Below are 26,916 nucleotides of genomic sequence, written 5' to 3' on the forward strand. Positions count from 1 at the left end.
TATTTTTAAACAGGATATGCAAATCAAACTGAACTGCTCCCTCTGGTGGCGAAGAGCATCATGACAAGTTCAACAACACTGCAGTGCTCACATCTACATTAACATTTACTCACAACAAACATGTACAGCTTCACTGCGATGGGAATAAGAACAGAAATTACATAAGAAAATAATCTCATACCTCCTTTAGGTCCCCCAAAATGTTTTTGATCGATTGTAAGACAATTGTTTTCTGCAGTGTTGTTTTAAAGCATAATTCTCAAACTGGATTCCTGAAGGGCCGCAGCTCTGCACTGTTTACATCTTACCCTAATCAAACACAGCTCATCCAACTAATTAAGGTGTTCAAGACTACTAGAGACTATCAAGCAGGTGTGAGTTGGAGCTGGTTGGAGCTAAACTTTGCAGAACCACTGTTTTAAAGAGATATTTTGCTGATGTTGATGTTTACAAGTATACTTTAAGTCCTGCAACATAATGAAGGCAAATATTCTGTCGTATTACTAAATATTTGTATTTTATTTTGAATGAAAGCACACATTTACATTAGCTGATGACATTTTACACAAGTACAAAAATACAAATATATTTATATTATAAGAACTGTATATGTCTATGTTGAAATTGAACAGAATAAATTCATTACTTTAAAAGACAGTTTTAGATAATAAATGTCAAGATAATAATGTCAGACTGTGTGAAAACTAAAATATTAAAACAAAATGTGTTGCAAAATATTGAATTTGAATAAGAATAATACAGATAACAAATAAGTGATTTAACAGTTTCTCTATTAACTATTTCAAACAATGTGCAATTAATGACAAAAAGCTTTTATCCACCAGTGTAATTTTTCTGTGTCACCAGTCACACGTCTGAAGCCAATGCACTTAAAATAAAAGTCTCTAAAATAAAAGTCTTCTGCAAATATAAGGCAAGGCAAGTTTGTTTACATAGCACAATTCATGGTAATGTGTTTTACATCAATTATAATAAAGAAACAAGTATAAAAAATAAAACAAAAAAAAAATACAATTAATAAAAAACTATTAAAATGTGTTAAAACAGGTCTTGTCAGTTGGGCTTGTGCTCCATGTCCTTTATGTGTGTGTGTGTGTGTGTGTGTGTGTGTGTGTGTGTGTGTGTGTGTGTGTGTGTGTGCGTGTGTGTGTGTGTGTGTTTGTGTGTGTGCGTGTGTGTGTTTTAAATCTGGCACAAAGACACTGCAGATTCAGGATAAACTCTGAATCCAGCATAGAGGTCTTCAGTGAATGTGGTGTTGATTGTGTGTAAGTGTGTGAGAGAGTGTGTGTCAGAAACACTGTAGAAAGACAGAGAGCCGGACGACACGTCCACATACACTCCTACTCTATCAGTATGAGATAAAGGAGTTGGGATGTTTGTGCTCTTATTATTGTGCCAGACAATGTAAATATTCTCACAACAATAGAGACTCCAGGAGTTTTCATTGAGTCCAAACCGACAGTCGCTTCCTCCTTTCCTGCAGTTTCCTCTGTAGGCCACTGCTATATAGGTCGATCCACTCCATTCAACTTCCCAGTAACAGCGTCCAGTTAGGGTCTGTTTACTTAGAACCTGCTCGTGGTGCTCGAATCTGTCTGGATGATCAGGATACGACTGAAGATCTTTCATATGTGTTGTTCTTTTTTTCCCTTCAGACAAGATCAGATGACTGTGTGCAGTGTTTGGATCCAGTGTGAGAAAACAGGCATCTGAACACAAAAACAGCCAGAGTTTCTATTTTGACCTGTGTTAATGCACATTTTGAAGTACTGCATTGAATCACGTGATGGAAAGGCACAATTCCGAGGGAATAAACCCTTAAATTGCCTAACAAAAAAAAACATTTTTTGTAAAGTTGCAACAATTTATAAAGTAAATACATATAATGACATGGTAGCATATTTACCATTTAAATTCTAATGTAGTAAATCATTTGTGGTCACAGTGTTTGTGTGTTAAATTATAGGACCCAAATTTATATATAGGTATGACACAGGTATTACTGGAGCAGGTAACTTATAAGGATATTGCACTCATATAGAATAAGTTTTTTTATTTTTACTTTCCGTGTACAAAACAAAACGTTCCATGTAAATAATGCAAACCTATGGAATATTTGTAAGTTACAGTGTATCCTATGGAGTAGTCTGTGTGACTTACATTTTCTCAATCCTAATGTGATCCTGAAGTCTCCTCCACTTTCCAAACTAAATGGAAACAAAAACAATGTTAAATAGTACAACATGGTTTTGCAGTAGTAGATATAACCATACTATTTTTGAAGAAGAAAAATTAAAGCTGAAAATTAAAATGTTGAGTTTAGTAGCTTTTAATACATTAGCCTTGAGGTTGTAACACCATCTGACATCTGTATTTCAATGAGCAGTGCAAGTCAGGGTTTCCAGCTGGTGGCTCAGGGTTGTGGTCAGAGACATAGGATCAGACTTCCTAACACTTTTTGCTATCATAATATACTATCCTTTTGGCATTAAAACAGTACTATAGGAATTTACTAAACATGTAGAGAAGAATTAGTCCTGAAAACACATGGACAATTATTTTTGCTCCTGACCCTAGGCATTTGTCAAGTGATTTACTAATATTTGTGTCTCTGAAGTTACAGGAATTTGCACCAGATACAAAGACAGTCTTAAATTATGTACTTTATTCTCTAGTTACATGCAACAGCATTACAAAATTTAATTACAAGATAAACACAACAGTAATTTGTTACAGTTACTGAAGAAAAATGTGAAATTAAAATACAGTTATTTGTTATTAGAAAATGTTAAAGATTACAAATGGGGTTACATTTAAAAATGTTGAATAATATTAATCTGTTGCTTTTCCTGTTTTTGATATGCACGATGCCTTCTGCTTAAGCCATTTATTAAAGTGGTGCTGTTCTGATGCTTTTGATTGGTTTTCCGGTTTGATTGTGGCACACCTTGTCTACCAGTTAGGTTAATCCTCTCTGCCGCTGAAAGCATTAGATTCAAAAACCAATTCACGTCTGATTCACACGGGGCTTCAGCATCAACGCTTGACCGTTGTGAAGTTGTGGGCTGATGCGATTGTCATAGCAGCGTCAGCCAATGAAATTAGTCAGCAATAGGCCACTGTCTGAGCTGGAGTATTTGCATACAGCGATCTGATTGGCTGACGCTTCCATCTGCGTTTGAAAAGTTGAGAAAGTCCCAACTTCTGCAGCGAGCAATGCCACTTAAGCGGTGCCAACGGATCCACAGTGCAGTTTGGCAATGCCTAACGTCAACCATTCAAAGTGAATGAGAAGCGTTGACGCTGATGCCCCATGTGAATGGGCTGTCAGAGTTGTTTGAAATGCAGCATAAGTTAAGACAATCCATGTTGGTTATGCCAACATCATGTCTCACACACCTCTTAACACATCGGAAATTCGAATGCAAATTTTTTGCATTTAAATGTGTCATTTTTATTCAATAAATTATAATTATACACTTAATGAATTTTACAATATGACAATCATCCTTTTAAATAATTACAGCAGCAGTAACTGACCCAGCTCTAATAGAGTTTCTGTCGAGCAGAACTACAAACACAATAAACACTCTCAGTATTTAGCTAATAAATAAAGGCAAATGTGTTGATTGTTTTAACAAGCAGTTTAATTGAATTGAGTTAAGTTACATACTTGAGTTTCTGCAGTGTGTAGTGTGGATCCTCCAGTGTGTGTTTGAGCAGCTGGACTCCTGATTGTCCTGGGTGATTGTAGCTCAGATCCAGCTCTCTCAGGTGTGAGGGGTTTAAACTCAGAGCTGAAGACACAAAACCACAGCCTTCCTCTGTCACCATACAGCCAGACAACCTGCAGAGACATAAAAAAGTCACATTATCTACAGACACACACAAACATGACTCACCTTATGATACTCCTCAAGATATTAGACACTGACAGATATTACTACACACCTCAGTATCTCCAGTCGACAGTTTGGACTCTTCAGTCCATCAGAGAGCAGCTTCACTCCTGAATCCTGCAGGTCATTGTTACTCAGGTCCAGCTCTCTCAGGACACAGTTTGAGGATTGAAGAACTGACGACACAATTTCACAATCCTGAGCAGAGAAATTACAGCCAGCAAGACTGAAAGAAGAGGAAAACACAAAATAAAACAATTCCACCCAAAAACTATTATTAATACTAACATCAGATTAAACACTCACAGAGCTCTTGTGCAGTTGCTGACGGCTGGTATCAGTCTTCTTCTGCCCTCATCTGATGTGTTGTATTTCTGGAGCTCCAGCTCATCCAGCACCTCCTCTGACATCTGAAGCATGTAGGCGATTGTTGAGCAGTGAGCAGGAGAGAGTTTCTTCTCTGACTGTTTGTCTGATTTCACAAACTCCTGAATCTCTCTGGACAGAGTCTGATCTTTCACTTCCAGCAGACAGAGGAACAGATTGATGGATCTTTCAGTGGAGAGTCCATGTCCATCTCTGATCTTCTCTTTAATGTACTGTGTGCTTCTCCTGATGCTCTCTGAGCTCTTCTCTGTGTGTGTCAGTAGATCCTGTAAGAGTCTCTGATTGGACTCCAGTGAGACGCCCAGCAGGAACCGCAGGAACAGATCCAGATGACCATTCTCACTTTTAATGGCTTCATCTACAGCACCTTTATGCAGGTTTTCTATTGAGGCAAGATTTCTCAGCTCATCCATAATTGTATTTACATGGTAGTAAAACACATAGAAAGCAGCCAGAAACTCCTGAACACTCAGATGGATGAAGCTGTAGACTTTCCTCTGATGAATCACAGATTCCTCCTTAAAGATCTCAGTGCAAATCCCAGAATACACTGAGGCGTCAGAGACGTCTATGCCGCTCTCAATCAGGTCCTCCTCATAGAACATCACATTGCCCTTCATCAGCTGTTTGAAAGCCACTTCAGCAAGTTTGACAATCACTTCTCTGTTGGACTGCAGGAGTTTCTCTGGATCTCTCTCTTCATACTTCTGATTCCTCATGTTGATCTGAATCAGCAGGAAGTGGATGTACATTTCAGTCAGAGTTTGAGGGATTTCTGCACTCAGATCTTCTTCCAGGAGCTTCTGAAGCACAGTGGATGAGATCCAGCAGAAGACGGGTATGTGGCACATGATGTGGAGGCTTCTTGCTCTTCTGATGTGTGAGATGATTCTGCTGGCTTGATGCTGCTCACTGATTCTCTTCCTGAAATATTCCTCCTTCTGAGGCTCAGTGAATCCCTGAATTTCTGTCAGACGCTTGATGTATTTGGAGGGGATCTGATTGGCTGCTGCTGGTCTGGAGGTGATCCAGATGAGAGCAGAGGGAAGCAGCTCTCCTTTCATCAGCTTTGACATCAACACAGCCACTGATGAAGTCTCAGTCACATCACAAACTTTCTGAGCGTCTGAAAACATCAGTGTGATTCTGCTTTCATCCAGACCATCAAAGATGAACACAACTTTACACTCCTCATAAATCTTGGGCTCCAGATCTTCAAGTTCAGGATGAAAGTCCAGCAGAAGTCTGTGAAGACTGTACTGATGATCTCTGATCAAGTTCAGCTCTCGAAATGGAAGCACAAACATGAAATCTACATCCTGATTGGCTTTTCCCTCGGCCCAGTCCAGAATGAACTTCTGCACAGAGACGGTTTTTCCGATTCCAGCGATGCCTTTAGTAAGAACAGTCTTGATTTGCTCTTTCTCCTCTTTAAAGATGTCATTGCAGTAGATTGGAGTGTGTTGTGAGTGTTTTGTTCTGGCTGTTTTCTCCATCTGTAAAACCTCATGTTCTTCATTCACTCCTTCACTCTCTCCCTCTATGATGTACAGCTGGGTGTAGATCCGGTTCAGGAGGGTTTGGTTCTCTTGGAGTTTATTATTTCCCTCAAATAATCTCTCATATCTGTTCTTCATGCTGGTTTTGTGCTGGTCTTTGACTCTCTGTAGGTCTCCAGTCTCTAGTGTGTGTGCTTCAGTATTGTCCTGTATAATGTGAGTCTGATAGTTGGATGTAGAGTAAGGCACTGATATAATAAGTTTATGTATCTTTTTCCTCCTTTAAGAAGTAAAAAAGCAACATTTTTACACCATTTTATATTTGTGAATATTTGAAATGTATTAAGTGTGAATTGTTTTTAAATATACTGTTGTCCTACAGTATGTAAGAAATATTATACAAAGTCATACTAACTGAGGGTCAGAGGTCTCTGGTTCATCACTGAATGTATTATGTAAATCCATAGATCTTTCACTCTTCAGAGAAACACAGCTGGGTTCTGAAGACTCTGATCTCGGTCTCTTCCTCCTGATTACACTGACAAAAGAAATAAAACAGCATTTTAGACACATCTAAGCATTTGGTTTCCCAAATATCTGCCAAACAAATGACCTATTGCACATCTTTCATCTTTGAAGTACAAGTTAATGATTACGTTCCTCCTTTAAAAGCCCACATCCCCAAAACCTAATAAATAATACTGTACAAATGTCTTACACAAGCTTAAATTAAAGCTAATTTAAATAATGAATTAAATTATTTTTAGAATGCATTTATTACTCAGATGGATAATAAATAAAATTTGGCCCAGTCATCATCAGATTGACAGAAATCTCTAATGTGTTATAATTATATAGTATGTTCACCAAGATTTATGACTAAAACATTGAATCTTAACCAGATGCTAAGTGTCACTCACTTCACACTCTTAATTTATATAAGCAGTGACATCATATTTAAACATGATGCGGCTACTAACAGGCATAAAAGGGAATACGGGGTTGAATAACGCTAGTGATTAGGCCCTAGTTTTTGGGATAGCTATCCAGTAATGATATGTACAGGTGTAAATGCCCTCTGAAACACATTTGAGGCAGAAATAAAATTAGACAGGTCTAAATGCATCTGGTTGTTGAAATTACATATGTAAATTTTACTCCTCCCAAAATAAAAAATTAAAAATGCAAGAGCGCACATGTTATGGACAATATGACCGTCAGGACACAGCTGACAGTATGAGATGTTTGTTCGATTTTGCAGTATTAAAACAGACAGAGCACACATTTGTAGCCCATCTCCATGAAAAGAATGGAAAACATATACCATTTTGTTTATTTACAAAGGCAAATATTGGGGGGGGGGGGGACTCGTGAAAAGACCAGTGTCTTACCTGAGGTCAGAGGTCACCAATTCATCATTGAAGGCAGGAGGATACACCATAGACTGATCACTCTTTACAAACACAGAGCTTGATCCATGAGATGCAGAACTCATTTCAGAAGCGGAGTCCTCATCTTCTCTCATCTTTTGACTCATTTTACCGTTCACCTTTTCTTCTTTCCTGAAAGAATATTGAGACACTGATTTTAGACATTATCTTTGAAAAAACTAATTTCTTTAAATTGGAAACACTAGAGATCTCTTGGCACAATGATACAACTTAATGTGAATGACGCTACAGTTTAATAATTGCCAACCCCATATTAACAAGGACATTTTAAAAGGTTAATATAATAATAATAATAATAATAATAATAATAATAATAATAATAATAATAATAACAATAATAATAATAATAATAATAATAATTCTAATAATAAAAATTAAAAATAAAACTGATTTCTAATTAAAGTTTAATTTAGATTGTTGAGGGGTATTTTTCATGAACCGCAAACGGACATCAATAATTTTATTTAAATTGAAGCAAAAAAAAATCAGGGTCACATATGCAAAAAAATTAAAAAAATAAAAAAACTCAACAGATAATGTGCACTAAAATACATGTATATTAATGAATCGTGGAAGGTTTTTTAATTACTGTTTATTATCATTATTATTATTACATATAAAAAAAGTGATTAAAACTTAATTACAAGAATGTTAAAGCAGCATTATACATACAGAAAACACATTTTAAATATGGAAAATACATTTCTTTATATATTTACAATAATAGAGCTAGTCCGTGATACTGTGCATGAAAAGCCACACAAAATGGTAAAAGGTAAAACACATAACTGTTACCTTGGAATTGTTCTATAATAAATACGCTATAGGTAATTCATGATGTTTTTAATATAAAACAAAGAGAGCGGGATAAAAACACATTATATAAACATGTCGAGCGACAACACTTCCGCCATTTTGATTTAGATTGCACCAAGGAATAACTACACAGATATGATACGCATTTTAAATCTAATAAAAAGACAAGAAATAAAGCATCAGCACATTTTATCTGACGTGGTTACATGAAGAATCGGCTGTTGGAACTTACCTCAAAATGTGTGTCCGTTCATGTTCACCGAGGTTAATAATACATGTCAAGACACGGAATGTCTACCCTTTCTCTTTCACTTCACCTGGTTGAGGTGTGCCGTTTTTTTTAAACAGACTGAAATCAAACTAAACTGCTCCCTCTAGTGGCGCAGAGCACCGTCACAGGTTCACACTTTACAGAGACCCGGAAAAGACGTGATAATGGGTGAAAAAAAAAAAACTCGGTGGGTTTTTGCATTTCCTCTCAAGGATGTTTCGCTCGGTTTTTACTAGAAGGCATACAGCTTCTTTTGTTTATTCTTGTTTATGTAAACCACTTTGAATTACTATTGTGAATGAAATGTGCTATATATAAACTTTCCTAGGAGTCTGCATTGTTTAGTGTCCTCGTTAGAGCACCTGCCTTCCATAACAAAACTGATGGTCAACTTTCGGTGCATACTTGTCAAATCATGAGGGTTACTTAAAAGTACAATTTTGGCTGAATCATTTGTGCTACCTTCAAAAGCTGCTTGAGAAATATGGTTACTGTCCCTCTATAAAAAGCAGCCGCTACATCTGCTGGGATTATTGATACTCTCGGTAAGGCAGGGGCAAGGCAGGGGGCTAGTACACCTATGCCTAGAAATTATACCATTACAGAAAAATATAGGGTGCGTGTTTACATATCCCGCTTGTTCCCAAATATGAAAATATAAAATTGATTAAATTCTACACACAATCCCCCATAATGACAATGTGAAGAAAGAGTTTTGGAAATTATTGCAAATTTATTAAATAAAAAAAATCTGATAGATCAGATGTACATCAGTATTCACAGGCTTTGTCGTGAAGTTCTAAATTGAGCTCAGGTACATTCTGTTTCCTCTGATCATTCTTGAGATGTTTCAGCAGCTTCATTGGAGTTCACCTGTGCTCAATTCAGCTGATTGGACATGATCTGAAAAGGCATACACCTGTCTATATAAGGGCCCAGGGTTGACAGTGCATAAGCTTGTGCTTAAGGCACAAGGCTTGGGGACAGTTACAGAAACATTTCTGCTGGTGGTCACTCTGTCTGAGCTCCAGCGTTCTTCTGTGGAGAGAGGAGAACCTTACAGAAGGACAACTATCTGTGCAGCAATCCACCAATCAGGCCTGTATGGTAGAGTGGCCAGACGGAAGACACTCCCGACCTGGAATTTGCCAAAAGGCATCTGAAGGACTCTCAGACCATCAGAAACTAAACTCTCTGCTCTGATGAGACTCAAACTGAACTCTTTGGAGTGAACGCCAGGCATTACGTTAGGAGAAAACCAGGCAGCGCTCATCACCAGGCTAATAGCATCCCTACAGTGAAGCATGGTGGTGGCAGCATCATGCTGTGGGGATGTTTTTCAGCAGCAGGAACTGGAAGACTAGTCAGGATAGAGGGAAAGATGAATGCAGCAATGTACAGAGACATCCTGAATGAAGACCTGCTTCAGAGTGCTCTTGACCTCAGACTGGGGCGACGCTTCATCTTCCAGCAGGACAATGACCCAAAGCACACCGCCAAAATATCAATGGAGCGGCTTCACAACAACACAGTGAATGTCCTTGAGTGGTAAGTTCAACCATCTGGAATGATGCAGTTACTCATTCATATCAGTAGTATGTCTGATAACCTGACCAATGGCAAGATGAACTGAAGTTATGCAAAAAAAATACAAAGAGCAAATTTATTTTTCAGAATTATCTTTCTATATTATATATAATGGTCTGTCCCTTAGTCTGGATTTATATCTCATAAAAATAGTTTATATTATATTCACATAGCTGATCTTTTACACACATATCTGCATTTACAGCCACATTTGCAACTGAGATATAAATATGCAATAACTAGTTAGCATTACTTATACTTCTAACTGTACAGTTCAAACTTAACTAGTTACAGTTCATTATATTCAGCCACAAATACTTATGTTTTGTCTTTACATTGATGTGTGTGTGTGGTTCCTCACAGGAGGACGTTAACTCTGACACAGAGGAGTCAGGATAAACCAAAAATCCAGCATAGAGATCTTCAGTGAATGTGGTGTTGAATGTGTGTATGAGTGTGTGTGTGTCAGAGACACTGTAGAAGGACAGAGAGCCGGACGACACGTCCACATACACTCCTACTCTATTAGAGGGTAAAGAGCAAGGAATGTTTGTGCTCTTACTATTGTGCCAGACAGAGTAATTTGAATCACCACAGTAAATATTCCAGGATTTATCATTGAGTCCAAACCTGCAGTCACTCCCACCTTTTCTCTCAATGCTCTTATAAGCCACTGCTACATGAACCAAACCGCTCCATTCAGCCTCCCAGTAACAGCGTCCAGTCAGAGTCTCTTTACACAGAACCTGCTCACAGAACTCAAACCTGTCTGGATGATCAGGATACAGCTGAAGATCTGTCACACATGCTGTTTTGTTTCCATTAGACAGGATGAGTTGAGTGTGTGCTGTGTTTGGATCCAGTGTGAGGAAACAGGCATCTGAACACAAGAAGTTTGTAAGTACTATAATATTTATATTTAGAACCAGTTTTTGCTAAATGGTTATTTGTGTTGGGCCACAAATCATTAAAGCTATATATTCTGTGTTTTTCGTCTGTCTTTGTAAAAAAAAAAAAAGCTGTCCATTCACAACAACCTGTTTTGGTCATGTAACAAACAAACACGGTCACATACCAAAACATACTAATAGAGATAACGTACTAAAAAAAAAGAAATGATGAAGACATCACAGAAGAAGTTTTTGTTTTCTTTATTATTATTATTATTAGTAGTAGTAGTAGTAGTAGTAGTAGTAGTAGTATTGCTATCATCATCATCATCATTTCTCTTAAAAAAATTATCAAATCTAAATAACCAACAGCAACATTCTGAAAGTCATTCATTTTCCTTCGGTTTAGTTCATAATATATATTACAAGTATCCTTTATCAGTTTAAAATCTTTATTGTAGTTTAAAAGTAGTCATCATTTGAACGCATTTCAACAATTTAGGCCTACCACAGCAGAATTCATGTCAATCATCATGACAAGTTCAATGTCTCCTACATCAGAATCAACATCAACAGATTCATTAAGATCGCTGTAATGTGCTCGAGCCTGTTTTTTACAGTATATGGTTTGTGTATATGTACAACATTCCTTCTGTTTCGAATTTGATCATTCATATATCATATATTTAACACAAAATGCGTTGTAACACAAAATGTGACCTACAGTAAAACCTATATTGTTTAGCCCAAATAGTATATATATTGGGATCTTTTTGTTTTAAAACGCATTAAATACTTCAGTTTTAACATAAAACAGAGAGTGGGATAAAAAAAAATACATAAACATATCGAACGTAAATACTCACGTCATTTAGATTAGTTTGCATAGGGAAGAACTCAGGGGTGTCGCTAGACCCCATTACTGGGGCACGTGCCCCAGTAAAAATCACCAGTGCCCCAGTAAATGCTTTGAGATACGATTTACTTTATATGCAAGTGCATTTATTAAGAGTGGTAATCCCAGAATAAAGCCGTTCTTCTTTATGTGCAACCGAACCAACGCTGATGAAAGCAATGTAGTTTAATCAAAAAGCAAACAGAGCATGTGCGCAGAAAAAAAAAACATGCCCACGCGCCTCATGCACTGCTCCTGCTTGACGCTGACCTGCTGCTCTGCTACCGATGTAAGTCCCGGTAGTGAACATGCACGCCAATAAATTAGCCGGCGTAACAGTCTTTTATATGGAGGTTGTCGGCACGCGGTGAGTTTTGCAAGTCGACAAAACAAAGTTTAAATAATATGGTGGTGATTTTTTTTGTATGAAGCAAAAAGGAGGGATGATGAGTCAGGGAGGTAAGACTTAATAAACCTAATTCTCTGCCATGAGTCGGGTCTAAGACGACACACAACTGATAATTCTATAAACATCTTTTTTGTATTTTATAGAGTTGTCTATAGAGTTTCATTGTAATAAAATTAATATTTATGCAAAAGATTTCTTAAGTTATCTTAGCATCACTCCAGTTGTGTCTTTAGATTGTTTCCCAATTACATTTAGGATTCATTTCTGTTATTTATTTAGAATAATAATTGTATAATAACAATAATATTGTTTATATATATATAATTAATTAATTTATTTTTTTACTTATTTATTTATTTTGGAGAGGGGGCTGTGCCCCAGTAGAGCTTGAAGTCTAACAACGCGCCTGGGATGAACTAAGCGTATGACTTACCTTTTAAATCCCAAAACAAAAATGAAAAAAAAAATCATATTTTATATGACGAGTAAGTATAGATTATTTAAACTTACCTCAAAATGTATGCCCGTTCATGTTTACTGAGGGTAATAATTGGTGTAAAGCTGAGGAATGTCGTCTTCTACACTTTCACTTTTACCAATGTTAAGGTATGTCTTTAGTTTGAAACAAGATATGCAAGGAAAACTGAACTGCTCCCTCTGGTGGCGCAGAGCATCATGACAAGTTCAACAACACTGCTGTGCTCACAACTACATTAACATTTATTCACAACAAACATGTACAGCTTCACTGCGATGGGAATAAGAACAGAAATTACATAAGAAACTTATTTCATACATCATTTTTAGACTGGTCCCTCAAGATCCCTTCTTGATCTAAGACAATTGTTTTCTGCAGTGTTGTTAAAAAGAGATATTTTAATCTGATCTGATGTTTACAAGTTAATTTAACTGCTGCAGGCACATGTTCTGTCAGATTTAGACAATAACTTCTTATTTACTTTAAGACATCTATGTAGAAATTGAATAAAATAGTATTAATTGCTTACAAAAAGTGTTAGCTAAACATTTCTATGAAAATAGTCTGACTAGCAATAAAATCTTACAACAAAACCTCACAAGAAATAAGTCAAATAAATCGTTGCACTAGCACCAAAGAGAGAGAAAATTAAGTGGTGCTATAGCATACAAAACCAGTGTAGATGCAGAAGAAAAATATTCTGGAAAATAAATTGATTATCTGGTTTCATTTGATCTCTATAACCAGCTAACTGCCAGTTTACTCAATTATATTTAATGGTGCAGTGTGTAAGTTTGACACCTAGTGGTTGAACAAGGTATTGCACTCCTGTATCAAAACAAACACGAGCGCAGGTTGCCAGATTGAGGACAGGAGGGAGTCATTTAAACCATGTTCTAACTAAAAGCAACAACACGTGATAGAAGGAATATTCTCCATATTAATAGGATGTTTTGAACACCTCGAATTGATATATTAGAATCGGCTTCTATTTCTCACAGTTGAACAAACTATGACAATGATCAGCTCAGGTACAGCTCATGTCCTTTATTCAGTGTTAAATGCTCATAATGTGAGTCTGAATGCCATTTTACATGACATTTGTTGCCATACTACTGAAAGCTGCAGCAGATAGTTCAGCTCAGATCTGGACAATAAAATAAACTGTCTCTGAAATTAAACTTCAGAACTAAACACATGAGTGATTCAGCATCTACATTTAATAATGATAAAGAGGGTTAATATGTATTCATTAGATTATAAACCTTCCCATTTTGTGAGTGAGTGAGTGCACTATTCTGTGCATCTGAATGGCTGTGTTTACATTTCTGTCGTGTTTCGTCTGGTGCAAACAGTCAAATTGCTTATCATTGAGTTTCTCTTCATGCAGCATGTTGTTAGGACACGAGATTACAATGTAACCTGCTCACATAATGTTTCTGCTCCTAATATTTATATTATTTGCTAATTAATAACCTCATGTGGAACTGAATCTGTCTCATTTTGGAGTCTGTTACTGTCCACCGGAGGTCACATTTCGATCACGGATGCATGCTTTCAGAGCCTTTCTGAATGAATGAATGAATGATTGAATAAATGAATGAATGACTGAATGAATGAAATATGCAGTTTTCCACCAAGACAACCCGGGGTGCTGAAATATAATTGGCTAAACTGGCATTGGGCAGGTTAAAATGACCAAAACAAAGACAACGTTCAGGCACAGAAAACACATGTTAAAAGCAGAATATCTGACTTCAGCATTGTTTTCCAGATAAAGAATGTTCACTGAGCATGTTTCTGAAATATCTGCAAACATGTTATGGTGTTTTTATGCTTTAGAAGAGTCAAAAACTTGCACCTTGCAACTTGCAGTCAAAAATACAGCACCTTTAAGCATCCTGGGTTGCCTTGGTGGAAAACGCACCGTATTACATTTCAGTCATGAACGCTGTATTAATGTACGCAGACGCTGCCGAAAATGCACACCTCCAGAAGACAGTAGAAGTCTCCAAAATGAGATTCAGTTATACAAATCCACATGAGGTGTTTTTTATTTAGCAAACAATTCAAATCTTACAAATGTAAACATTAGCTGAGCAGCTTACAATGTAAGAATTGACTGTCAGGCATGCTCGATCATGTTTGTGTTGTCAACCTAGTAACCTGTGGTGTTGGAGGGGCCGAGTGAAAAAAACTCTCTCCAATACTTTGAATTTGGACTGCAATACCTACTTCAACCACTAGGTCAATCCTACATACTGCACATTAAAAATGTATTTGCACTATAGCACTGTTTGCAGTGTTTTCAGTTATTCCAGAAGGGTGTAGGGTTATTAAATTAATTAATCATGTTTTGCATGTTACCCATTGAATTGAACATGCTAAGAACTACTGCTCTATACAAACATTTATTTGTTTCTACTTCTTCATGTCTTTAAAATGTAGAATCACTGAAGAATCATAATAAACTCTGAATCCAGCATAGAGGTCTTCAGTGAATGTGGTGTTGAATGTGTGTAAGTGTGTGAGAGAGTGTGTGTCAGAGACACTGTAGAAAGACATAGAACCGGACGGCACGTCAACATACACTCCTACTCTATTAGTATGAGATGAAGGAGTGGGGACGTTTGTGCTCTTATTATTGTGCCAAAAAGTGTAACTATCGTCACAACAATAGAGACTCCAGGATTTATCATTGAGTCCAAACCGACAATCGCTTCCTCCTTTCCTGCTGATTCCTTTATAAGACAATGCAACATGACCCCAGCCGCTCCATTCAGCCTCCCAGTAACAGCGTCCAGTCAGAGTCTCTCTACACAGAACCTGCTCATAGTGTTCAAATCTCTCTGGATGATCAGGATAAATTTGATGATCTTTCCCACGTGTTGTTCTTCTGTTCCCTTCAGACAAGACGAGACGACTATGTGTAGTATTTGGATCCAGTGAGAGATGACAAGCATCTGAACACAAAAAGGTGAAAACAGGTCAGTACAGCTAAGTTTCTATCAGCCTTATTTAACACAGACAAAATGGTTCTCTGAAAAGGAATTGCATAGGGAATCAATGGTAAGCTTAACATTTTACATAAGCATTATAGACGGTGTGTGTCTCTGGTTCTGCTGAAATTCAATTTAGTTTATGTGCTCTATGCCAACATTTTTTTCTTCTTTCGTCATTCTTCTTCTCAGTGGTGGTTGTGCTAAAAGTAAGGCGAGTTAGAACAACTATGTTTCTATTTTGCCCTGTGTTACATTTTGAAGCACATTTAGAAGTACTGCATCAGAAACCAATGACGGAAATGCAAAAGTATGCATGTGTTTTTGACTTACATTTTCTCAATCCTGATGTGATTCTGAAATCTCCTCCACTCTCTAAACTAAATGGGGACACAAACAGCAAAGAATCTTTAACAGCATTATTAGTAGCAAAACGTTTTTTCAGTAGTAGAAACATATACACTCACTGGCCACTTTATTATGTTCCCCTGTCCAACTGCTCATTAACGAACATTTCTAATCAGACAATCAAGACGATCTGCTACAGTTCAAAGCGAGCATCAGAATGAGGAGGCTAGGGGATTTAAGTGACTTTGAACATGGCATGGTTTTAGGTCGTTGGTATGGGCTGCTCTGAGTATTTCAGAAATTGCTGATCTACTGGGATTTTCATGCACAACCATCTCTAGGGTTTACAGAGAATGAAAAAGAGGAAATATCCAGTGAGCGACAGTTCTGTGGGCGCAAATGCCTTGTTCATGCCAGAGGTCAGAGGGGAATGGCCAGACTGGTTCCAGCTTATAGAAAGGCAACAGTAACGAAAATAAGAACTTGTTACAACCGAGGTCTGCAGAAGAGCATCTCTGAACACACAACACGTCCAACCTTGAGGCGGATGGGCTACAGCAGCAGAAGACCACACCGGGTGCCGCTCCTGTCAGCTAAGAACAGGAAACTGAGGCTACAATTCACACAGGCTCACCAAAACTGGACAATAGAAGATTGGAGAAACGTTTCCTGGTCTGATGAGTCTCCATTTCTGCTGCCACATTCGGATGGTCGGGTCGGAACTTGGTGTCAACAACATAAAAGCATGGATCCATCCTGCCTTGTATCAACAGTTCAGGCTGATGGTGGTGGTGTAATGGTGTGGGGGATATTCTCTTGGCACACTTTGGGTCCATTAGTACCACTTGAGAATCATATCAACCCCACAGCCTACCTGAGTATTGTTGCTGACCATGTCCATCCCTTTATGACCAAAGTGTCTCCATCTTCTGATGACTACTTCCAGCAGGATAACACACCATGACATAAAGCTCCAATCATCTCAGACTGGTTTCTTGAACAAGACAATGAGTACACTGTACTCAAATGGCCTCCACAGTCACCAGATTTCAATCCAATAGAGCACCTTTGGGATGTGGTGGAACGGGAGACTGGCATCATGGATGTGCAGCCGACAAATCTGCAGCAACTGCGTGATGCTATCATGTCAATATGGAGCAAAATCTCTGAGGAATATTTCCAGTACCTTGTTGAACCTATGCCATGAAGGATTAAGGCTAAAGGTGGTCCATCCCAGTACTAGTAAGGCATACCTAATAAAGTGCACAGTGATTGTATAACCATACAGTGTTTGTTTTTAACCTGTTGTGATTTAAAATGATACTGTCAGGATTAATAAACTCTCATAGAAGAATTAGTGCTAAACAGGCATGGAAATGGAATGCTTTGAGGTCAGAATGGGTCATCTCACTGCTTTAATTCCCACAATAGACTGTTGCTGAAACGCGGCATTACAGAACTAACCATCATCTGTAAAGTCATGTCAAATGACAGGTCTCACTGATGTTGAGGTTCTTTGTTTATTCTTTCCACATAGGAAGTTAACAAAGTATAAGCTAATTCACATACAAGTTAACAAAGACAAACCCCTACAGTTACATCATCATCATCATTATGTATCAGCCACCTCTTAAAACACCAAAGATCTTAATGCACATTTTATGCATTCACATGTTTTAATTTTCTTATCATCCCTACTCCAGACCGCATATCTTTGTTCACAGAAAGCATTAAATTCTAATTATAGATGTACTGAATTGTACTGCTACACTATAATAATCACCCATTGAAATTATTCCACAGAATATTTTGCTTCTCTAGGATTACTTGAAAACTACAGACACACATGTTTGAGTTGAGTAGTTTACTTTAGTTTAGTTTAGTTGAGATTCATACTTGAGTTTCTGCAGTGTATAGTGTGGATCCTCCAGTTTGTGTTTGAGCAGCTGGACTCCGGATTGTCCTGGGTGATTGTAGCTCAGATCCAGCTCTCTCAGGTGTGAGGGGTTTGAACTCAGAGCTGAAGACACAAAACCACAGCCTTCCTCTGTCACCATACAGCCAGACAACCTGCAGAGAACCACACTGGGGTTCAATTTTAAAAACAGTACTAAAACTGAAGCATGAAATGTTCATGACACAATATGAAACTCAAACCTCAGTATCTCCAGCTGACAGTTTGGACTCTTCAGTCCATCAGAGAGCAGCTTGACTCCTGAATCCTGCAGGTCATTGTTACTCAGGTCCAGCTCTCTCAGGACACAGTTTGAGGATTGAAGAACTGATGACACAATTTTACACTCCTGAGCAGAGAGATTACAGCCAGCAAGACTGAAAGAAGAGCAGAACAAAATAATTTAAAATAAGCTACAATTACATTAGAAAAAAAAGTAACAATTAAACACTTACAGAGCTCTTCTGCAGTTGCTGACGGCTGGTATCAGTCTTCTTCTGCCCTCATCTGATGTGTTGTATTTCTGGAGCTCCAGCTCATCCATCACCTCCTCTGACATCTGAAGCATGTAGGCGATTGTTGAGCAGTGAGCAGGAGAGAGTTTCTTCTCTGACTGTTTGTCTGATTTCACAAACTCCTGAATCTCTCTGGACAGAGTCTGATCTTTCACTTCCAGCAGACAGAGGAACAGATTGATGGATCTTTCAGTGGAGAGTCCATGTCCATCTCTGATCTTCTCTTTAATGTACTGTGTGCTTCTCCTGATGCTCTCTGAGCTCTTCTCTGTGTGTGTCAGTAGATCCTGTAAGAGTCTCTGATTGGACTCCAGTGAGACGCCCAGCAGGAACCGCAGGAACAGATCCAGACGACCATTCTCACTCTCAGTGGCTTTATCTACTGCTCTTCTCTGTAAATCATGAAGTGAATCTAAACATGCCTCTGTGGTGTTGCTTTTGTGGGAGTAAAACACATAGAAAGCAGCGAGAAACTCCTGAACGCTCAGATGGATGAAGCTGTAGACTTTCCTCTGATAAATCACAGATTCCTCCCTTAAAATCTCAGTGCAAATTCCAGAATACACTGAGGCATATGTTACGTCTATGCTGCTCTCAATCAGGTCCTCTTCATAGAACATCACATTGCCCTTCATCAGCTGTTTGAAAGCCACTTCAGCAAGTTTGACAATCACTTCTCTGTTGGACTGCAGGAGTTTCTCTGGATCTCTCTCTTCATACTTCTGATTCCTCATGTTGATCTGAATCAGCAGGAAATGGATGTACATTTCAGTCAGAGTTTGAGGGATTTCTGCACTCAGATCTTCTTCCAGGAGCTTCTGAAGCACAGTGGATGAGATCCAGCAGAAGACGGGTATGTGGCACATGATGTGGAGGCTTCTTGCTCTTCTGATGTGTGAGATGATTCTGCTGGCTTGATGCTGCTCACTGATTCTCTTCCTGAAATATTCCTCCTTCTGAGGCTCAGTGAATCCCTGAATTTCTGTCAGACGCTTGATGTATTTGGAGGGGATCTGACTGGCTGCTGCTGGTCTGGAGGTGATCCAGATGAGAGCAGAGGGAAGCAGCTCTCCTTTCATCAGCTTTGACATCAACACAGCCACTGATGAAGTCTCAGTCACATCACAAACTTTCTGAGCGTCTGAAAACATCAGTGTGATTCTGCTTTCATCCAGACCATCAAAGATGAACACAACTTTACACTCCTCATAAATCTTGGGCTCCAGATCTTCAAGTTCAGGATGAAAGTCCAGCAGAAGTCTGTGAAGACTGTACTGATGATCTCTGATCAAGTTCAGCTCTCGAAATGGAAGCACAAACATGAAATCTACATCCTGATTGGCTTTTCCCTCGGCCCAGTCCAGAATGAACTTCTGCACAGAGACGGTTTTTCCGATTCCAGCGATGCCTTTAGTAAGAACAGTCTTGATTTGCTCTTTCTCCTCTTTAAAGATGTCATTGCAGTAGATTGGAGTGTGTTGTGAGTGTTTTGTTCTGGCTGTTTTCTCCATCTGTAAAACCTCATGTTCTTCATTCACTCCTTCACTCTCTCCCTCTATGATGTACAGCTGGGTGTAGATCCGGTTCAGGAGGGTTTGATTCTCCTGGAGTTTGATTCCCTCAAATAATCTCTCATATTTGTTCTTCATGCTGGTTTTGTGCTGGTCTTTGACTCTCTGCAGGTTTCCAGTCTTTAGTGTGTGTGCTTCAGTATTGTCCTGTATAGTGGGAATCTGATAGTTGGTTGTTGAGTATGGCCCTGGTGTGATCAGCTCACGCATCTTTTTCCTCCTTAAAGAAGGAGGAATTTTAAATTAGTAAATATTTTGAAGTGTATTAAGTGTTTATGGTTTTAAATCGTTTATTAATCTGAGTTGTCCTACAGTTTGTAAGAAATATTATACTTACTGAGGGTCAGAGGTCACTGGTTCATTACTCAGTAGTGGAGGAAAATTCATAGAATTGTCACTCTGCAGAGAAACACCACTGGGTTTTGGAGATACTGATCGCGGTCTCTTCCTCCTGATTACACTGACGAAAGAAATAAAACAGCATTTTAGATTTATCCCAGGCATCTGACATCCCAAATATTTTCTAAACAAACAACCTTTTACACATGATTCATCTTTAAAGGGGGAACAAAATCGCTAACTTGTACTTCACAGTCAACATTCCCAAAACCTAATAAATAAATACAGTAAAATGTCAGAGGGAGTGTCTTAAGTTGGAACTGACGCCATCTTCATAGCAGCGTCAGCCAATGAAATTAGTCAGCAATCGGCTACTGTCTGAGCTGGTGTATTTGCATACAGCTATCTGATTGGCTGATGCTTCCGTCGGAGCTTGAAAAGTTAAGAAAGTCCCAACTTCTGCAGTGAGCAACACCACATAGGCCCCGATGGATCCACAATGCAGTTCGGCAATGCCTGACGTCACCCATTCAAAGTGAATAGGAAGCATTGAAGCTGACACCTTGTGTGAATGGGGTGTAACAGGTCTAAAAGACAAGACTGGGTTGAGAAAATTGCCAATGACAAGCTGTTTGTCTTTTCACACCATGTTCAACAAAGCTAAGGGGCTGTTTACACCTGGTCACTTCATCGTTTTTTTTCCCTGATGGAATATCTATATAATAATGATATGTACAGGTGTAAATGCCCTCTGAAACACATTAGAGATGGATATAAAACTAGACAGGTCTAAATGCGTCTGGTTGTTGAAACCACATATGTAAATATTACTCCTCCTAACATCAAAATAAATAAAAAGAGATACAAGAGCGCACATTAAGGACAATATGACCATCATAAGCGTGAATGCATAAGCAATGGCAGGATTGACAGTTGTTTGTTCTATTTTGCAGCATTAACAACAGACACAGCACAAGCGTCTCTTTGGCTTAGTCCCTTTATTAATCAGGGGTCGCCACAGCAAAATGAACCACCAACTTATCCAGCACATGTTTTATACAGTGCATGCCCTTCCAGCCGCAACCCATCACTGGGAAACACTCATACACTACAGCCAATTCAGTTAATCAATTCCCCTATAGCGCATGTGTTTAGACTGAAACCGGAGCACCCGGAGGAAACCCACGCCAACACGGGGAGAACATGCAAACTCCACACAGAAACACCCACTGACCCAGCCGGGGCTCAAACCAGCAACTTTCTTGCTGTAACTATGGGATAAAACGTCTAAATTTTTACTAAATTAATATTAGAAGTTGAAATTTTGAAAAGATACTTAATTACATGAGATACATAACAACTTATGACTTAATTAGTTAAAATTAGGACTTACCTAAGTCAACATTTTTAAGGTTTTAGAAAGAACATTGTTACACATTTAGGTGACGACAAACAATCATCTAAATGTGTCACTTCATTAATCCTTAAAAATGATGAATCTAATGAAGCATGCAAACATTATAAGTGAGTTATTAAATCATTACCTGAAAATGATATTAAATATTAATTTCTATATAATATCAAACACACACACACACACACACATATACATACATATATTCATATATATATATATACATACATATATATATATATATATATATATATATATATATATATATATATATATATATATATATATATATATATATATATATATATATATAGTTAAAATCAGAATTACTAGCCCCCCTTTGAATTTTTTTTTTAATATTTCCGAAATGATGTTTAACAGATTCAGGAAATGTTCACAGTATGTCTGATAATATTTTGTCTTCTGGAGAAAGTCTTATTTGTTTATTTAGACTAGATTAAAAGCAGTTTTTAATTGTTTTAAACACCATTTTAAGGTCAATATTATTAGCCCCTTTAAGCTATATATTTTTCCCAGTCTACAGAACAAACCATCGTTATACAATAACTTGCCTAATTACCCTAACCTGCCTAGTTACCCTAATAACCTAGTTAAGCCTTTAAATGACACTTTAAGCTGAATAGAAGTGTCTTGAAGAATATCTAGTCTAATATTATTTACTGTCATCATGACAAAGAGAAAATAAATCAGTTATTAGAGATGAGTTATTAAAACTATTATGATTAGAAATGTGTTGAAGAAATCTGCTCTCCGTTAAACAGTAATTGGGGGGAAAAATAAGCAGGGGGGGCCTAATAATTCAAGGGGGCTTATAATTCTGACTTCAACTGTATATATATATATATATATATATATATATATATATATATATATATATATATATATATACATATACATATACACATACACATACATGTATGTGTGTGTGTGGGTGTGTAAAAGTGTTATCATACCAGAGACTTACATTTTTCTAGTCACACCCAGGCCTGATGAACCCGTTTTTCATATCACTGTATTTTTTCCATTCTCTGACAAAAAAATTACTTCAAACTACCTGAGGTCAGAGGTCACTGATGCATCACCGAGGGCAGGAGGAGGTTTATCCATGGACCGATCACTCTTCAGAGAGACACAGTTGAATCCAGATGCAGAACTCATTTCAGAGGCAGAATCCTTATCTTCACTCCTCTTTTGACCCATTTTAGAGTTCATCTTCTCTCATTTACTGAAAGAATATTGAGACACTGATTTCAGACATTATATATTCGGAAACACAAGAGTTCTCTTGGTACAATGGTACAAGTTAATGTGAATGACAGTTCAGAGTTTAATAATTACATCCCCATATTAACAAGGACACTTTAACAGGTTGATAAAACCCCAAATCAGAAAAGGTTGAGACGGTGTGGAAAACGCAAATAAAAAAAAGGTAATGCTTTCCAAATGTACTTGCTTCCAAGAAAGGTCTAGTTCTTTAGGAGCAAAGATAGGCTGAGGATCAGCAGTTTGCCAACAAATATTTGAGAAAATGTTTAAAAACAATGTTCCTCAGAGAAAGAGAGGAAGACATTTGTATATTTCACCTTCAACAGTGCAGAACATCAATAAAAGATTGAAGGAATCTGGAGGAGTTTCACTGCTTAAAGGACAAGAGCACAAGCCTAAAGCTGAACAACCGTGATCTCCGGGTAATCTCCAGGACTACTTTGGCAAACCATAAGCACCACAATACGGAGTTAAAACTGTACTGTGCCAAAAGGAAGCCCTATGTTAACAGTGTCCAGAATCTCTGTTGACTTATCTGGGCTCTGAAGCATCTGGGATGGACCATCACCCAGTGAAAACGTGTACTGTGGTCTGATGAATCTGTATAATCAGGTATTGATTTGGGAGAAATAGACTCTGTGTGCTCTGCACCAAAGAAGAAAAGGATCATCCAGACTGTTACCAGCAACATGTCCAGAAGCCAGGGTCTGTCATGGTATGGGGTTGTGTCCGTGCCCTTGGCAAAGTAACCTGCACTTCTGTGATGCTCCATTAATGCTGAAAAGTACAGAGAGATGCACAATGTGCTGCCTTCTTCTCCAGGGACGCCCATGCATATTTTAACAAGACAATGCTAAACCACATTCTGCACACATTACAGAGTCCTGCTGAGGAGGAAGAGGATCTTTCAGTCTCTAAACATATTTAAGGGTTGTGAAGAGGAATGACAACATTACAAAGTAGTAAATGCTTTACTGATACAGCTGATTGCAAGAACCAAAATCAAAATAATAACACATTCAATAATGTCTGTTGTTTTGTCTGCAATGAAATCAAAGTTAAAATAAATTTAGAAAACACTTTTTTATTTTTTATTAGTATTTTCCATATGGTTCCAACCTTTTCTCATTTGGGGTTGTATAATAATAGTTATTATAATTAATAAAATGATTTCTGATTAATTTAATTTAGAACACATTTGCACCAAAATGGTTGGTTTGTTGAGGATTTTTAAATCCCTGCTCTTTTCTTTTTAATTGATTATACTGTACCGTTTTTCTCCTTTTAAGTGTTTTATATTTAACAAAATACTGTAAAAGAAGCTGTCCACCCTACTGAAAAAAAACAGCTTAAACCAGCCTAGGCTGGTTGGCTGGTTTTAGCTGGCTGACCAGCCTGGTTTTAGAGGGGTTTTGGCCATTTCCAGGCTGGTTTCCAGCTATTTCCAGCCTGGTCTTAGCTGGTCAGGGTGGAAAATGACCAGCTAAAACCAGCTTGACCAGCCTAGCCAGGCTGGGAGCCCAACCAAAACCAGCTTTGTCCAGCTTAAACCAGGTGGCTCAAGATGATTTTAGCTGGTTTTAGCTGGTCATTTACCAGCCTGAGCAGGCTGGAAATGGCTGGAAATAGCCAAAACCCCTCTAAAACCAGGCTAGTCAACCATCTAAAACCAACCAACCAGCCTAGGCTGGTTTAAGCTAGATTTTTCAGCAGGGCACTCCAATCTTCTTCTGGTCATTGCAAACATTAATGGCCATCATTATTTAAATCAATTATTTATATTGAAATAAAACGTAACAAATGCAAAAAAAACTCAGAGATAACGTCTAAAAATAAAGACAAAAAATAAATACATTTTATTTGTATAGAAAATACATTTCTTTATATATTTACAATATTGGAGCTTAAGTTCTAAAGTCTATACAGTGCATGAAAGGCTACATAAAATGGTAAAGATAAACCTTATTCCTTAGAATTGTTCTATATGACAGTACTCGTACTTTACATTTTCAATATAAAACAAAGAGAGTGAGATAAAAACATTATATAAACATGTTGAGCGACAACACTTTCACAATCACAGTTCACAATCAAGCCACTTTGATTTAGTTTACACTAAGGAATAACTAAGGTTATGATTCACATTTTAAATCCCATCAAAAGACAAGAAATAAAGCATCAGCACACTTTTATCTGGTTACATAAATAATAGGCTATTTGAACATACCTTAAATCGTGTGTCCGTTCAAGTTGACTGAGGGTAATAATACGTGTAAAGCAACAGAATGTCTGTCTCTACCCTTTTCTCTTTCACTTGGTTTAGGTGTGTCATCCTCATTTTTAAGCAGGATATGCAAATCAAACTAACCTACTACACTGCAACAAACCAAGCTGTTGAACAGCACTGCATAACTCAAATCTACATTATTTATTTACAACAAACGCATATGAAAAACTCCATACATCTGTTTTTGACTGTTCACTCAGTGTACACTTCTCTTCATGATTATAAGAAATTTCATTAATTCATTTTCCTTCAGCTTAGTTCCTTTATTCATAGGGGGTCGCCCTACTTATCCAGCACGTTTTACACAGCGGATGCCCTTCCAGCTGCAACCCAGTACTGGGAAACATACACTCATACACTACAGACAATTTAGCTTACCCAATTCCCCTATAGCGCATGTGTTTAAACTGTGGGGGAAATGGCAGAAACTGGAGGAGACCCACACCAACACGAAAGAACATGCAAACTCCACACAGAAACGCCAACTGACCCAGCCGAGGCTCGAACCAGCGACCTTCTTGCTGAGAGGCCACAATGCTAACCACTGAGCCACTGTGTTGGCCTATAAGACATTTGTGTTATGCTAATTTCTTTTAACACACTAATGAGATGTATTTTCTACTCAAAACTATTTTTAACACTAGTAAACTCTCAGAGCGGTCTTCCTCCCTCATCTGATCTGATTTCTGGAGCTCATCCAGCACCTCATTTGAAGATATTAGTTTTTAATCAAGTACAGAATTCTTAATAGCAGTAACTGATGAACACATTTGTAGACTTCAATTTTTTTAAATCAGTAAACCGCATTAAAAAATGGGAAGTCAGAATATTTCACAATATAAAGTAGTTTTATTTTGTACTTTTATGTAAAGTACACATCATACCTTTAACATATTGCTGTTTTGCTCTGCGACAGCTGTTGACATGTTGTGTTTCTAGTTTGGCAATACACAGAGATGGCCAAAAGCCAAATAGCAGCTCTTTATCTGATTAGATTACAAAAGCAAAATGTTAAAAATGTGAAAGACTCTTCCTCGTGTGTTACTATATTTGTTCTAGTCGTGTTTCCTTTAAATTCACCCACGTCACAAGTTTTACTTCCTCTAGTGCAGAGCGAGACTCATTCTTAATGTGTGTGTGTGTTAACTTATGCCTGTTGAAAGTGTGATATGTAAACTCTGTGCTTACACCAAAAACTCTCTCACTGCTTCGCCTCAGTGTTTAATGGACTCGTCAAACACAGTCCTCTAAATCTCTCAGGCCTGAATCTAAACTTTACAGAGTAGGGCTGTTTCTAGACTTTGTCCACATAGGCAAGATTACTATCAATCATCCCAAACAATCACCAGGGGCGGATTTAACCAATAAGCGAGGTGAGCGGCCGCTAAGGGCCCCAGGAAATCTGGGGGGGTCACAATAAATATCTATAAGTATAAATTATATAATGCAAGAACACACTCATTCACACATTAAACCCACACAATAAAGGTACACTAGTGGTAATAAAGGTAATAAAGGTACACCCAACACCAGTGACCAACAGTAAGACCCTTCAGGATTGACAAAACCTTGGCAAAAATGATATGTAAAAGTTGT

The 26,916-nt window shown here is 37.8% G+C and overlaps 3 protein-coding genes across 3 annotated transcripts; all 3 read right to left on the reverse strand.

Annotated features, from left to right (window-relative positions):
- Positions 1 to 684: 684 nt before the first annotated feature.
- Positions 685 to 8,388, reverse strand: LOC130222507 (protein NLRC3-like). Its single transcript, XM_056455074.1, has 8 exons — positions 8,309 to 8,388; positions 7,201 to 7,371; positions 6,225 to 6,347; positions 4,230 to 6,089; positions 3,976 to 4,149; positions 3,698 to 3,871; positions 2,185 to 2,231; positions 685 to 1,733 (listed from the first exon to the last, which is right to left on the reverse strand). The coding sequence occupies exons 2-8, from the start codon at positions 7,344 to 7,346 to the stop codon at positions 1,204 to 1,206; spliced, it is 3,054 nt and encodes a 1,017-aa protein (XP_056311049.1). The 5' UTR covers positions 7,347 to 7,371; positions 8,309 to 8,388; the 3' UTR covers positions 685 to 1,203.
- Positions 8,389 to 10,218: 1,830 nt separating this feature from the next.
- LOC130230706 (stonustoxin subunit beta-like) lies at positions 10,219 to 12,029 on the reverse strand. Its single transcript, XM_056460267.1, has 2 exons — positions 11,990 to 12,029; positions 10,219 to 10,814 (listed from the first exon to the last, which is right to left on the reverse strand). The coding sequence occupies exons 1-2, from the start codon at positions 12,027 to 12,029 to the stop codon at positions 10,219 to 10,221; spliced, it is 636 nt and encodes a 211-aa protein (XP_056316242.1).
- An 801-nt stretch (positions 12,030 to 12,830) lies between these two features.
- Positions 12,831 to 25,345, reverse strand: LOC130222145 (protein NLRC3-like). The gene is made up of 8 exons (XM_056454775.1): positions 25,261 to 25,345; positions 22,822 to 22,992; positions 20,331 to 20,453; positions 18,363 to 20,213; positions 18,111 to 18,284; positions 17,850 to 18,023; positions 15,939 to 15,985; positions 12,831 to 15,569 (listed from the first exon to the last, which is right to left on the reverse strand). Exons 2-8 carry the CDS (start codon positions 22,977 to 22,979, stop codon positions 15,028 to 15,030), a joined length of 3,069 nt encoding a protein of 1,022 aa, XP_056310750.1. The 5' UTR covers positions 22,980 to 22,992; positions 25,261 to 25,345; the 3' UTR covers positions 12,831 to 15,027.
- Between the last annotated feature and the right edge of the window lie 1,571 nt (positions 25,346 to 26,916).

The sequence above is a fragment of the Danio aesculapii genome, chromosome 1 (assembly GCF_903798145.1).
Source record: "Danio aesculapii chromosome 1, fDanAes4.1, whole genome shotgun sequence".
Lineage (NCBI taxonomy): Eukaryota > Metazoa > Chordata > Actinopteri > Cypriniformes > Danionidae > Danio > Danio aesculapii.